General features: G+C 36.3%; 2 protein-coding genes across 4 annotated transcripts; one reads left to right on the top strand and one right to left on the bottom strand.

Moving 5' to 3' along the window:
- Nucleotides 1–1,119: 1,119 nt before the first annotated feature.
- LOC140771371 (protein TIFY 8) lies at nucleotides 1,120–6,415 on the top strand. Of its 3 annotated transcripts, none has more exons than XM_073112885.1 (6): nucleotides 1,120–1,598; nucleotides 3,863–4,053; nucleotides 4,184–4,635; nucleotides 4,851–4,938; nucleotides 5,821–6,034; nucleotides 6,149–6,415. In XM_073112885.1, the coding sequence occupies exons 1-6, from the start codon at nucleotides 1,418–1,420 to the stop codon at nucleotides 6,235–6,237; spliced, it is 1,215 nt and encodes a 404-aa protein (XP_072968986.1). In that variant the 5' UTR covers nucleotides 1,120–1,417; the 3' UTR covers nucleotides 6,238–6,415. The 3 variants fall into 3 exon arrangements, with proteins under 3 accessions (XP_072968986.1, XP_072968985.1, XP_072968987.1); XM_073112884.1 differs by having other exon boundaries at nucleotides 1,125–1,598; nucleotides 5,821–6,046; XM_073112886.1 differs by having other exon boundaries at nucleotides 1,423–1,598; nucleotides 3,913–4,053; nucleotides 5,821–6,046.
- Nucleotides 6,416–7,218: 803 nt separating this feature from the next.
- Nucleotides 7,219–14,124, bottom strand: LOC140770504 (katanin p60 ATPase-containing subunit A1). The gene is made up of 7 exons (XM_073111723.1): nucleotides 13,798–14,124; nucleotides 12,363–12,831; nucleotides 10,948–11,145; nucleotides 10,304–10,548; nucleotides 10,036–10,194; nucleotides 9,779–9,866; nucleotides 7,219–7,698 (listed from the first exon to the last, which is right to left on the bottom strand). Exons 1-7 carry the CDS (start codon nucleotides 13,914–13,916, stop codon nucleotides 7,417–7,419), a joined length of 1,560 nt encoding a protein of 519 aa, XP_072967824.1. The 5' UTR covers nucleotides 13,917–14,124; the 3' UTR covers nucleotides 7,219–7,416.
- Between the last annotated feature and the right edge of the window lie 360 nt (nucleotides 14,125–14,484).

Here is a 14,484-nt window from a genome sequence, read left to right as displayed (position 1 = left end):
CTGTGATGGTGGAGAGGATTTGGGTCCCACATTCACCTGGAACCAAAATTGTTTGCTTCTGTATCTGGATCCTAAAACTCCTCAACTTATAATCTCTCTCTCTCTCTCTCTCTCAATTATCTTTCGTCATCCCAATTGAGAGGGCTAAAAGAAATTAGAGTGATTCTACTAGTTTTCTTTTTCTTTTTTTTAAAAAAAATAATGAAAAACATAAAGAGAGTAAAAAGGACATTCGTGCCCTCTCACGTGCCACTTCACATATTTTAGTACCACAGGTATTTCTCAAATCCAATATTATATATTTTTTCCACTACATACTTAAGCATTGTTTCACTGTCATAATTGTCCATATAGACTCGTGATCACCCTCTATATTTCTACTTGTCGCATCTTAAGTTGTTGTCCAAACGAACACGTGACCTTCATATATATATATATATATTCGTAATTGTCTTCTGCAACCACTACACGCTTGCACAAATATTACACCATACTTGTCATTGATTTATAAAGCTTTATTATTATTATTTTCTTTTTTCTTTTCCACCTTATTGCACAAAAAGGGAGGAACAAAAACCACCTCGTATTTAGTCACAGAATTATTCTCAAAGCATTCTTTATTTTTAACGAGTTTGTGATGAAATGGTAGATTTAAGATCTAAGACATAGTAAAAGTATTCTTAAAGCGTTCAAATAATGTTTCGATAAAGAATGTGTTTTAAATGACGGCCTTTGTTATCAAAAAATTATTTTCATGTAACTGGTACGGTGGATCCTATCGATAATTAATGAGGAGAGAGGGAGAGAGAATTCTGGGACTAGGATCTAATAATATAGACAGTGATATATGCAAAAGTAGCACCACATAAATTTCCTACCAAATTAATATGAAAGGGAACAATTCGAAGGGTACATTTATTGGCACGCCAAATTTCTAATCGGCAACCCTTTCCTAGTTAACATCTTTATCTACATTTGTAGGAAAAATAATAATATCTTTATATTAGAATAATAATAATAATAATAATAATTTGTTTATTATTGTTACTATTATTTTTATTATCTAACACGAACCTTCCCTACTCTCTCTCTCTCTCTTCCCTTTCTCCTCTCTTTTTTCTCTCTCATTTCTTTGTATTCTAGTAGTACAAAACAGAGGAGAGAGAGAGAGAGAGAGAGAGAGGCAGGAGCGATGAACAAAAAGAAGGAATGGGCAATCAAAATCCCAACTTTTGCTTTTTAATGCCTCCCCACCTCTAAAGACACAACCAAAAGCCTCTCGTCGTCTCTCTCTCTCTAAACTCATCTCTCTTTTATCTTTCTCGTACTCCGAGCTCTCTACTCCTCCATGAGGGGGAGGAAGAGAGGGGACGCTGTTAACTATAAAGGGTGAGGAAAGGGGCATGAGGGGAGGATAATGGCGGTTGGGATGACAAGTGGGGAAGAGAAAAAACCCACCTTTCACGATTTCTTCGGGAGGGTAGCGAGGAGTGGGGAGAAGAAGAACCCATTAGAGGCGGAGCCGGAGATATCCGCTTCTTTGGGGGCTACCTCCGGTGGGCATGGGCTTGTTTCGGGAAGCTCCGATCTGGGCTCAGGTGGGTTTTTCGTGGGTCCTCTTCGTATTCTTCGCTTTGTTTCTTCCTCTGGGGTTTGGATTCGGGGGGGTTTTGTTGGCTGTTGTTTTGCTTCTGTTCGTGTCCTTTCTTTTTCCTTCTGTCGGAATAATTATTTTCTTTGGTTTTGGTTTTTTCGCCTGCGCCAGCTTTGTTGATTCGTTTTTTTTTTTTAATTTTAAATTTATTTTTGGTGGATTTATGTGGGGTGATATTTTTGTACTTGGAACTCTTGTTTTTGGTATTACTTTACTCAGCTGCGAATTGTTTAATTTTTCTTGAGAACTCTGGCTTTTACTAATTTACATGCCTATTTTATACATTTGAGAGTTCTTTTTTCTTATTTGGTAAGTCTAATTTACTTTTCTAAATCTGGGATCAGTATTGGTGTTTGAAATAAAATATACTTGGATAAAATCAAGGTATAGTTTAATTCTCTTGCTCATTTTAGCTATTCCTGTTTTGGGTAGTGGCCACTAGTATTTAAATTAGTTTCATACTCTTTTATTACGTAGGTCTAAGCATTCCGGGCTTTGTGTACTCCCATCTTTGTGATGCCATTGATAAGCTTTGACTATAAAGAATTGAGAGATTGCTAGCTTCCTCTAACTGCTACATGCATTGGACTAAATGTGTAGGCATTTGTTTTCTGTGGCTTCCGGATGAAAGGAATTTGTATGCACATTGCATGAAAATTACATTAATCTTTCTCGGATGTAAATTGTGAAATATTCATGAACTGTATTAGGATTATTGTTCAATATCTTGAATATTCTGTAAAAGATCATGGCTTGAGGAATGTGATATATTTTCTGAAGAGATAGGTTAGCATGGGAATCTTGAGCATTTGACCGTTCTGCCATTCCATACTTTTGGCTTGGCAAAAGAGAACTAAATGAACCACTTAAAAATTCTAGCAGAGCATATCACTAGAGCTCCCATCTTCCTATGGGCATATATTTGGGTTTGTCTAATTGAGCTTACTTGAGTTCATTCCTAAAAAATGATGCCCAGGCTCGGGCCATTCAAATATACCACTGCCGGCTCTTTTGTTTTCCCAATGGTCCAAGTAAATCATTGTAATATATTCTCTCTTCCATCAGCTTTCTGTTTGTCCTTTAAACTATCTTACTTTGAGTACGATTACAATGTGCTAATATTGTTTTTCACTTTTTCTTACAAAAACTTATACTAGAGTTGGATACCTTTTGGGTGCTTTGATATCTTTACCTCTTTTGCTTTCTCATTCTTTTTCTCTAATTTAATTGTCTCATGAAATCTTTTTGCTCTCTTTCTGATTTGGAATGCACAAAATTTTATGTACAATTTGGTGAAGCTGATTGCTTCATTTTCTAATCCTCATTGTATAATATTCCCATTCAATACGTTGAAGGATTTGCTTCATATTAGATGGATCATGGATTTGTTCCATATTTATATCTTCTGCTAACCATCTCCACTCACTATTGTATTGCCACTCCACTAAATTATACAATCACCCACCCCATCTACCACCTCCACTAATTAACTGTGCCAGTTTCTAACTCTTTTGGGTTGATGACTCTTGTAAACGTATACTTCCTATAACTATCGTCATCATTCCTATAATTTCCATGACAGCACTTCATTCCTTTGGTTGTTATATGGCGAGGATGGTAATTGATATATATGTGCTTTGTTCTATTATCTTATAACCTCCTCGCCAAACAAAGAGGCTTTCATGATTTCATCTAACCATTATTTATTCTCATCAGACACTACATTTAAACTTTATTTCACTGCGATTATATTTTCCTGGGAATTATTTCTGCTTCTTGGGATCTTCCCTTTTTTCATCTTTTTGCTGAATGTCCTTGAAGGTGGACTCTCCTCTCTTCCATTGCTCCTAGTCACTGTGCTTAGAATTTTTATGATTGTCTTGACTTTTTTTTTTCCCTTCATAGCTGCTGCATTATGAGAGAGACCAAATTCTGATCTATTTCTCATCAAGAATGTATTTTTATATATATACACATGATTGTGTGGTATGTTAACCCTCAAGCATAGCATAAGATTTTATATACATCAACATGCTGAATATTTCATGGAATGTATCTGTGTATTTTTCATGCTGCATCCACATTTTTCCAGTGATGGTGTTGCTTCTTATTCTATTTTACTTCACATATCTTGACCGTTCTAAATTTTGACACAATTTCTATTTCATGGACATAAGTTCATTTATTTTCTTTTCCTAAATTTGGTAGAGAGGCAGGGGGTGAACAATTCTGAGGTTTTTCACTTTCATGGTAGGAAGGCTTCTATGTCAGGGCCTGAGGTAGGTAACACATTTTCAGGGAGGAAGAGGACCAACTCAGATTCAGCTTATCTGGGTATGATGACAGATAGGATGCTTCCAGTGAGCTCAGATTCTCTTGAAGGCTCACGCATAATGAAGGTATACTAATTATGTAGCTCGCCATTTGGGCATTTAACATTTTATCCCATCAAACAATTAGTATATCTAGTACTTTTCATCATGAATACTAATTACATATTCTTTACAAAATATAAACTTTTCAATTCAGATGTTTGGAAAGGAAGTCATAAGTGAGCAGTCAGGAAGATCACAAGAAGATGAAATTACATTTTCAATGCAGCCACCGCAGAGACCAGGTTCTCTTATGTTACGCCCACCTGCTGGCAGCAGACCTGAATCTCCTATTTTAAGATTGGAAAGAACTGTGCCCAGTTCTGGGCAAATGGTTTATTATCCTTCACGCTTTGCTCAATCTGGCACATACATGGATAAAGTTTCTTCTTCTTCATATAGATGTGGGACTGCTAGTATGGGTACCACACTTGTTTCTCAATCTGCTGCAGACGAGGGTTCTAGAACAGGAGTTAAAGGTTCTGGAGTCTTGAAAATTATCGACCCAAATAGTGGAGTTGGTGAGAGGAATTTAATTGGGTCAATGCCTTGCAGCAGTAAACCGAAGGTCACCCAAATGATTGAACCAGAATCTTCTAATGTACCCAGGTAATCATTTTTCCTTCCATACAAGGGTGGAAAGAAGTTTTTGTCATCAAATCCAAGGTATTGCGTGCTGCCAACACACCTCGTGCCGGTGGCTTGCCAGCACAGTTTATGTGCTACCTGGCATGGTACCCTGCTAATAGAGTATTTTCAGCATGATGTAGCTTGCTTTGTTCGACATATTCAAAGCCATCTGATTTCATGTTTGTTTAATGCAGTCGCCATACCACAATGTCTGCTGGTCGGCAGATGACCATATTTTATGCTGGCCAAGCACACGTCTTTGATAATGTTCATCCAAATAAGGTAGGTTCTATTTTTTCCCTTTTAGTTGTTTAGAAGGATTGAACATGGAGAAATTATGTCTCAGTTAATTTATTCTCCTGTTCTGAGATTGATAGCTTTTGAACTGTCTTCCTTTCTTCACCTTGTATATTGTACCTAGAAAATATTTTGAAATTTTTGTTGGATTTTCTAGAAAAGCTCTTATGGTTTTTTTTTAATTATATGTTCTATTTATTCAATTCACTCATTGTGAATTAGTCATCCATATGATGAAATAATGAAATAATGAAAGTGAAATTAGACATAATTGTGGCGCATTATGATTCCCTCTATATGATAATTATTTATCATTCCTATCCTCAATCTTGTACAGCAGGAATTTCAATAGTGAGGTAGGAAATGTTGTCTTGGTCATATATACATATACATATATAGAAAAATTATGGAAAAAGATTATGACAGAATGGAGGAATATAGCAAACATTTTCTAGTCTTTCTGTATGTGCTTCTTAGAAATTGATTTATTATGGATTATTGATAATAAGGCAGACTTCCGAGAAGATAAGATAAAAAAGAAGTCCAGTAAAACTCTGATTCATCGGATTTCTTTTGGAAAACTATATTTATAAAGATAGTGAACCTTTTATCAAGATGTAACATGGACCAACTAGCAAGATAAGGCTCCCGGAAACAGATACAAAGTAACCAGGAACCTAATGAATTTTCTCCTCCAAAATAAAAATTCTAGAGTGGCTCTTACTTAAGGTATATTATCTTCCATGTCTAGTTTGGAAACTAGATAATGAATTACTTCTGCTGATCTTTTCATTTAGCTGGGATTAGACTAGATAGAAACTTTGGTTTCAACACAGTATGACATTTCAGTTTTCCTCTGAAGAATAGGCAGATCTGATAATGGCATTGGCTGGATCAAATGGAGGATCGTGGTCAACCACATACTCCCTGAAATCTGATGCGCGCCCATCCAATACCGAAGCTAAAGTTCCCAGCAAAGAGGGTCAAATGCGAATAAGCAGCTTACCAGCATCGGCGCATGGGCTTTCAGAAGCTACACCGAGCCGGGTTCTGATGATTGCAGATCCAAATGATCTTTCAGGTCCTTTACCTGGTACACATCCTGATGAATCTCTTAGTCTTCTTTTAATTCACTTATTTTTAGATTACATGCTATCTCATTGTACATCCTGTTTTGTAATTGTGGCCTTCTTAGGAGTTCTTCAAGATAGCGTGACTACTAGAGATGCAAGGCCATCTATTCCATCGGCACAACTTCACATGGAAGGGAAGAGGGATGCATGATAGGATTTGTGTATGATCCAGCTACATTGGTAGCATTTTGGAAACTTAATTGGTCGTCTCATATTCTCACTTTACTGGTCAGTATAGGTTGTAGACTGATACCCAACTGCTACTGAACTTGGATGCTCATGTCTCTGGTGCCTTTTACTTTTATGAATTGCACTTCTTTACAGATGCATTACATGTCTCTGTTCTTCATGATCTTCTTTGTTTTTTCCTTTCCCTGTTTCCTTTCTCCTTATTTTAACAAATTACTTTGGGTAGGGTCACATCATAATCTTGTGCTACTTTTTTGTGTGATGTTAGATCTAGCGGGTTTGTATTCCTTCCTCGTCGGTTCAGGCCCTCTGCTGTTTTAATCTGTTTCTGTTTTTCTTTTTCAAAATTCAACTGATTAGGATCTTTATGTCATGTTATGCTAAACGCATCCATGATTAGGTGGTTTCAGGTGACTCATCTGTCTAAACTTATCCAGTTGTAATGATCCCAGAAATTTTCTTGGATCATTTTTATTTTTTTATTTTTGCTTATTCAGTTTTATTGACTTGCATTTATTCATAAAGGATATATATATATATATATATATATATCAGTCTTCTAATTGTTCCCGACATGCTTCTGTTTCAACTTTGGAGAGTTCCCTATTATATTTTATAGACCAAAATTTACTGTGACTATTATTACTACTATGATTATTATTCTTACGGTTATTATTGTTTCTCATGACTTGGGAGTTGTTTCCATTCCATTTTAGTTTTTATCTTCTCTTTTCTTTGAATGATTTTTCCTCAAGGTCTACAGAAAGAAGCAATCAAGTGTCCCCTTTCCTCCTATCATGAACACAGAAACATTAAAGTTTTTTTCTCCTTTCTATTTGTCACGCTCTGACTAGGGCTGTTAAACCTTCTCAATACTGGTTTTAGCGAGAGAATATGAGTATAATCTTTTTGCACGAGTCTAATAGTAACCAACAAATGCAGATAGGTCCAAGCACAATATCCTCCCCATTGTGATAATTTACAATTACAAAGACCAATAAAGCCAAGGAATGGCAAATCACTCGCCAATAAAAGCGTAGTTAAGCAGTATAACAACATCTGTTACAGGAAATATTAATGATACAGAGAAGCAAAAGGATCAAGAGGAACACGAATAACTTCTGTCAGCATTTTACAACTCTTACGCCGATCCAAACTCAGCAAACCACTTCTCATGACGTTCTATATCAGTAGGAGAAACACTTCTCTGGACCTTTGATAGAGCTTCTTCAAAGTCGCACATAGCTACAGGATCCTTTGAGATCTCATCCTTTGACATGTTCTTAATCTCATCTCTAGTCTTTCCTGCGATCTTTCGCCTCATACCATTTAGTGATGCATCTCGGCAAACATTGGTGAGATCGTCTCCACTGTAGCCTTCTGTTCTACGAGCTACTTCGTCAATGTTTACATCAGTAGCTACCTGTTCACATTATTTAAGAGTAAAGACAGAAAGTATCAAACAAGAAGCATTGTTCACATTGTGTAAGACAGTAAGAGAATCAAAATGACAAACAAGAAGCATAATGTGATTAGAAGAACCCAAACTGGGTTTAGTAAGTGATTCTATATAGAAAATTTGAAACCTAAAGTTCCAGCATCATTAGGAAGTTCAGCACAGTTAATGCCGCCCAGACAGTTACTTGGCTATCAGCTATTTATAGCTTAAATTGCAGACAGCCAACTACAAAGCAAATCAGCACGTTCAAGTTTGCACTTCAGTTATTAGCTTCAGGTTTTTTTCAATCACTTTCAAGTTAACAGGCCAAAACAACCGGGAAGTGCCTACTGGCATAAACCATTTAAAAGCAAGTCAAATCAGATCAGAATTAGAAAAATAAAGCTATGTAAGATAGTCTCTGGAAAAAAAAAATAGTAACTTAAAAGATCCAGATATTTATTCTCTACCCAGAAATTGTAAATGAATAATAAATAGAAAATGACTAATATCAGCATATTTGACAGATATATCAAAATGATTACAAGTGAAGAGGATCAAAGTCATATATGTCTTATTACTTTTAAACTCAGTTTTCTTCGTCATGTTCAGGTTGTATACTAGTCGATAACTAAATCAAGATAAATTTCAAGCCAAAGAGAAGCTTCAAAGAGCTTTCTGGTTGACACTTGACAGCCCTACTCAAATCAACATTTCACTAGAACACATATTTGTTAAATACTAGCCCCTATTGGATATGGTTTTAGACATACCTTTGAATATGTTTAGTGAGCCTTAAACTTGTTTAGGTGGCATAAGAAATACTTATATATTCTACAATCAAACATTCACTTAAGTATGTTTTAGTAAAACCTTATATAAGACAAATCACTTGATAGAAGAGTGAGATAAAGTTATCTTTAAAAAAATTATGCACGAACCAAATAAGATAGTAGGGGTGACAATCAAGTCGGTTAGCTAGGTTTGAGTCGAGTTGGTTCGGATCGAGTCATGATAATGTAAACACAAACACGTCACATTTATAAAACCAGTTGGAATTTCTAAACGTGAGTACGACCCATTTTTTAAACAGGTTACATGGGCTATAACATATTATTAGGTGGCACAAGTTATTCAAATTTTTATAAGTTATTCGAGTTATAAAACAACTTTATTCGAGTTGTAAACGAGTTTAATTGAGTTGTAAACAAGTTAACCAGGTTATAAATGAGTTAATCCAAATTATAAACAAAATTTTTCGTGTTATAAACGGGATAATCAAGTCATAAATGGGTTAGTCAATCATAAACAAGCTATTGTGTTATAAATGGGTTGGTGGGTCAGGTCATAAACGAGTTAATCGGATTGAGTTAATAAACACGAATATAACCCATTTAATAATCGGGTTAGACATGTTGACTCATTTATAACTCAAACCCGATTAGATTAAACCTAAACTCGTTTAAAGTCGGATTATTGTGTGTCACGTTATCAGGTTGGGTTAACTTTTGCCACTCCTAGAGTATCCAAACAATAGTTTATCCCAAAACTAATTTAAAAGCAACCTACTTAAATCCATTTTTCTCTCTCCCCTTTTCTTCCGTCTACTATTTTATATTTACTAGCAAAATCCAATTCTTTTGCCTTAAAAAGATATTTCTTCAATCATTCTCTCTCTCCCTCTCCTGTCTCTTTTCTCATCAGTTAGTTATAAAGGGTATGTTGGTTATTTGACAAAATATCTCCAAAATTTATCACTTTTTTTGTATCACATTGAGTGTAACTACGACACCACTAAACCGATTTACAAATTTAAGAGAGTATAGCTAACGAGATTTAGAATTATACCATATGCAAATGCCACCTTAAAGTTCAAAACTTCTATTGCCAACTCCAAAGAACAGTAAATATGTTGTGGCTAAACCGGTGATTCTCAGGCAATCATTCTAAATGATTTAACTATATGCACTGATCTGGAATAGTAAGACACATATCAGGATTTGATTTATGTGAACCTCTAACAAGATAAAAGGATATCACAAACAAGCCCATTCAGGATCTTTACCTCAACTGTTCGTAGGTTGATCTTGATTAGCTCCTTTCTGCTCTCAAAGTTTGGAAGAGGAATATAAATCCGTTTTTCCAGCCGCCTCCTAAAAGAGATTGAAGTGTGAACAATCAAACATCACACCAAAGAAGAAGGAAATTCTCATAGAGAAATTTCAAATAACTTGGTGATGCTGCAAGTGATACCATGAAAAAATGAAGCTATGATTGAAAGAGAATCAATGCCAGATTTATAAAGCAGAATAACATTTGAACCTGAGTGCTTCATCAATGTCCCATGGAAAGTTAGTAGCAGCCAAGACCATCACTATCTTTCGCTGACCATCTTCCCCAGTGGTGCTGTTGTTTACACCATCTACTTGCACCAGAAGTTCAGACTTCACTCTCCTGGATGATTCATGCTCACCTGAAGCTCTGAAGAGAAATAACATACTCATAGATTAGCCATAAGAAGCAAAAAAGTGAAAGTTACCAACTTGGCATGGTTGAACTCTCTTGATAAAATGGAATTCCAGGTACATACCCACGAGAATTGCAGAGAGAGTCAATTTCATCGATAAAAATTGTGCTTGGAGCATAAGCTCTTGCAAGGTCAAAAAGGCATCGAACCATGCGCTCACTTTCTCCACGCCATTTTGAAGCCAATGTTGCAGAAGAAACATTGAAAAATGTTGTACCACATTCTGTAGCTACAGCCTTAGCCAAGAGTGTCTTTCCAGTACCAGGTGGGCCGAACATAAGAACACCTTTCCATGGGCGACGAATACCCTGAAAACAATTAAATTAACACTCTCATCATGTCGCATCAAACGCTAGATATGGATCAGATCTGCAGAAGGTTTGATTGTAGCCTTCAGCTATCAATTAACGAGTGCAAAGAGTCCAATCCAGTGGATGGAAAATATCTAGTTCACATTTATACTAAAAATAAACCCAATTGAGAGGAAGAAATCATGCACATAAAAATCTAACAGATGAATAATGATATTTAGGCTTTAGTTACTGATATTTTATTAGCATCGGAGAAGCTTGCTGGTGAAAAGGACAAAACATACGACTTAATTTAAGTTTGTTTTCCTATACTTAGGTTGAATTGGGTGGACATATATAACCAAATTAAACTCCATATCTATGGACTTTCAGTTGGATAAAAATCATAGGGCTTACCTGAAAATACTCTGGCATCCATAGAGGAAGAACAACAGCTTCCTCTAGAAGCCTTTTGGCTTCACTTAGACCTGCAACATCATCCCACCTTACACCTGGGGTGGTCTCCAAGACATCTCTTTCCAGCATTGCAGCTAAGTCTGCATCAGGTCCTTCATACTGTCCCTTTCTTGACTTCCCTTCTTCTGAATCACCACCCTAGAATGATAGAAGCAAAGGAGTAATGATAATAAAGAAACCTAATCATAAACGAGTTTTGAACCTAAAGTGTCATTACTAGTGCATCATGTATGATATGTCACACTTGTGAGATTGACAATGTCAGATAATTTCAGTAACTTCATGAGCAAGATCACATTCTTCACAATAAGATATTTATCTAGGTCAGATACTCTAACCAAGGATGTGTTACTGGCATGAAAGAAGTGAGAGAGACACATAGTGCAAGACGATTAAGAACCTCAACAAGAGAATCCTTCTAGCTAACTAGGTAAATCTTGAATTCACTTACCTCTATTCAAATGACTAAAGAATTTCATAATCTTCACATGCCTCTCATCCTTGCCCAAGAAACTATCACATCATCCAAATTTTCATCTTTCATGAAAGTGTGCTAACCTGTCACATTTCAGTCATTTCTCTTGCTATGCACAGGATCACTGAAAGATCATGCATGCAGACACACATAAGTTCGAACTCACATGATCATAATTTGAAATGAGCTGGTTTGGGGACTGTATAACATTAGTCCAATCTTGCTTCAATCTTCCTAGAGGATTCAAAGCTTAATATAAATTCTACTCAAATTTTAGTAAGGCCAGAATGTTTGGCATCAATTTTCCATTAGCTTAAATTCTAAAAGTTTCCCTCTTCTCAGAACATGGAATAGCAAAGTGCAACAAAGCAAGGAGGGAGGAGAGGGTGTATGAGTCAAGGAAAAGAACTAGCCACAAAAGAGAATCATTTCTAACAATAAAAGTGATAACTTGCAACAAGTAGGAAAGCCAGGGGAAAAATGCTTTATGTCATAGTAAATTATTTTTGAATTTTGAATCAAAAGCAACATATGAAGAGAAGAAAAAGATGCTAAAATATAACGCTAGTGTCTTTTCTTAACTAACAATGAGCATTACATATAGTATCGCATTGCTATTAGCCTCTGAGAGCAGCTTCTATTAGCTTTTCTTTTTCAACCTTATGTACATGTACACAATTTTACTGATACTTATTAGTGGATTTGATTTACTCTCTGTGACTAGAGCTCTCAATGTATAATTGAAATCAAGTGAGGTAAGTCCATTATTCAAGTAAACTAAGCAAATAACCTATTAACCATCATGCAGTTAGCAACTTATGGTATAGCAATGAAACAGAAACAGAAATAACGGGAAAGAGACCAGTTAAACATGATTTACCTGTGAATCTGCCTTGTTAGAACTTGATTTCCCTTTCTTCCCTCCCAATCCAGATGCAGTTGATGATCTGACACCTGAACTACTTTTACTTGCACTAGATTTTGCCCCACGCCCAGCAGATCCAGCCCTTGATGACCCACGTGCCCATGTTGCATCTTGGGAGGTTTTTCTCATGCCTGCTTGACCAGCTCTTGTTGATCTTCTGTTCTGTGTGTCTCGGCTTGGAGGTCTCCAAACATCAGGATCATCCAAAGGTGCACCTGAGGATGTTGGATATTCGTCCAATGGTTGGAAAACAAAGGATTTAGTAGGAATAGGAGGCGAGGAGGACCGCCTGGTCCCAGGAACTTCCTTGAAGGACCTTAATTCTGCATCCAACTGTTTCACAATATCTATTTCCTCAGAAATAGCTTTTTTGCAGTTCATCCATTTTGATCGAGAGGTAGCATCATCCAGAGTGCTCAGATGCCTATCCATTGAGATCAGACATATGAGAGTTCACCATCAGTTTGTACCATTCATAAGAACAGGATGAGAATACAAGGGAAGATAAAGCAAACTAAATTTTATTTGGTCCATCATAATATCAGTCTCTAATATTTGCAACTCTTGCAGACACAAAATGCCACCAACATCACTTCAAAAGGAACACCTACAACAAAGCAAATCTCTAATTCTTTTGACTTAATTGATACAAATAGTAACTCTGAAACAAGTATAATATTAACTTCAACTCGAAGACTTTCCAACAAAAGAAAACTATATGTCCCATAAAAGAATCTGTTAGAGACACCTAAAATTTTCTGAAGTTAAATCTTCATGGGTCATGACAATAAATTTTCTAACATTCTAACTATTAGGCAACTAAATTGGAACTTAACAAACTAATCATACCTGAAAGTCATGAAAATATCAATAAAAAGAATGTAAACCAGTAATTCCGACACAAATGGAACTTCTTAACTGGATCAGCGGCACCTGAACTTATAAACTCAAGTATATCAACTTCCTTTTTCGTGATGCTACAACCTTCAAATTTGTGGATTTGAGATGATGGCTTCCAGGGGAAAGAAAAACAAAAAACTTAATTTCAAAGTGCTACAGGATTCTCTAAGCTAATGACTGATCAATTTCTCAGAAAAAAATAGACTAAGATACTAAAATTCAGGAAAAGAAAATCAACTAGACAATGTACCATTCAGAGAAAAAGTTTATAAACAAACAAGTGAATGAGCAAAAAATCTACCCATTTACTTGCTGCATTAAAATAAACCGTCTTCCACTAAATCTTCATCGACCTCCTTATCCTCATCCAAACTGATTGTACTTAGACCTACCCATCAAATGTAGCAATCCCAGAAACACTGCAACTAGATCCGACAAAACATTGAACCGAGAGGAGGGGGGGAAGAGGGATTTTGAGAGGATTACTCACTTGTTGATCTGAGCAATGGCGCCGTCGAAGAAGATGATGGAGGTATCATAGAGGCCTTCGAGCGCGTAGTCGCGCGCGAGCTTGAGGTGATCTTGCAGCCCCGATAGGGCTCCAGCCATCTCCCGAGCACCAGATCTACCGTTTCCAGGAATTTTCTTGAGCTATTATTGCGGAGGAAGACGAATCCAGCGATGTCGCCCCCCTTCCTATAAGGTTTTAGGGCTCGGGACAATTTTCGGGCAATGGAGCTCCACCACACTCCGATGCGGCCAAACCCAGCACCGGACCCCACGACTCTGATGCTGCAACGAGAGAGAAATATTATTCACTCTTCATCACAAGAGATTTTATAAATTAACTTTTTTAGAGCCCGAGACCAAATATCAGCAAGAACCCATCATGCCATGGCTAATGGCTTACAACTTTTCTATCCTAATTTGCAAGCCAACAGGATGATTTTTTTTAAATAAAATTATAAATAATTTTACAATTTTAAAAACTAATTGTTAGTATAATAATATCATCAGTAATAGAGTCAAAGAATTTTTGTGATTGCTTGTGAGAATATTAATTGGAAGGAACGAGTCTGATGCAGGTGATTCCCACTAAATGCTTGTTCAAATTTATTAAAATTACGGGTAAAGAAAATGGGTAGTTTGCATGAATAGAAAAAAAATTAACTATTTT

Source organism: Typha angustifolia, chromosome 11, assembly GCF_048772165.1.
Source record: "Typha angustifolia cultivar Huaian chromosome 11, ASM4877216v1, whole genome shotgun sequence".
NCBI lineage: Eukaryota > Viridiplantae > Streptophyta > Magnoliopsida > Poales > Typhaceae > Typha > Typha angustifolia.
Note: the sequence above shows the minus strand (reverse complement) of the source record. Positions and strands in the feature narration are given on the sequence as shown.

What these genes read in the sequence shown, in the direction of transcription:
- LOC140771371 (XM_073112884.1), top strand. Translation starts at nt 1,418, where the DNA reads ATGGCGGTTGGGATGACAAGTGGGGAAGAGAAAAAACCCACCTTTCAC. An exon ending in AAGCTCCGATCTGGGCTCAG is followed by an intron (nt 1,599 to 3,862) that starts GTGGGTTTTTCG and finishes TAAATTTGGTAG; the next exon opens with AGAGGCAGGGGGTGAACAAT. An exon ending in AAGGCTCACGCATAATGAAG is followed by an intron (nt 4,054 to 4,183) that starts GTATACTAATTA and finishes TTTTCAATTCAG; the next exon opens with ATGTTTGGAAAGGAAGTCAT.
- LOC140770504 (XM_073111723.1), bottom strand. Translation starts at nt 13,916, where the DNA reads ATGGCTGGAGCCCTATCGGGGCTGCAAGATCACCTCAAGCTCGCGCGC. An exon ending in GGATGCCAGAGTATTTTCAG is followed by an intron (nt 10,549 to 10,947) that starts GTAAGCCCTATG and finishes AATTGTTTTCAG; the next exon opens with GGTATTCGTCGCCCATGGAA. An exon ending in TCTCTCTGCAATTCTCGTGG is followed by an intron (nt 10,195 to 10,303) that starts GTATGTACCTGG and finishes ATTTCTCTTCAG; the next exon opens with AGCTTCAGGTGAGCATGAAT.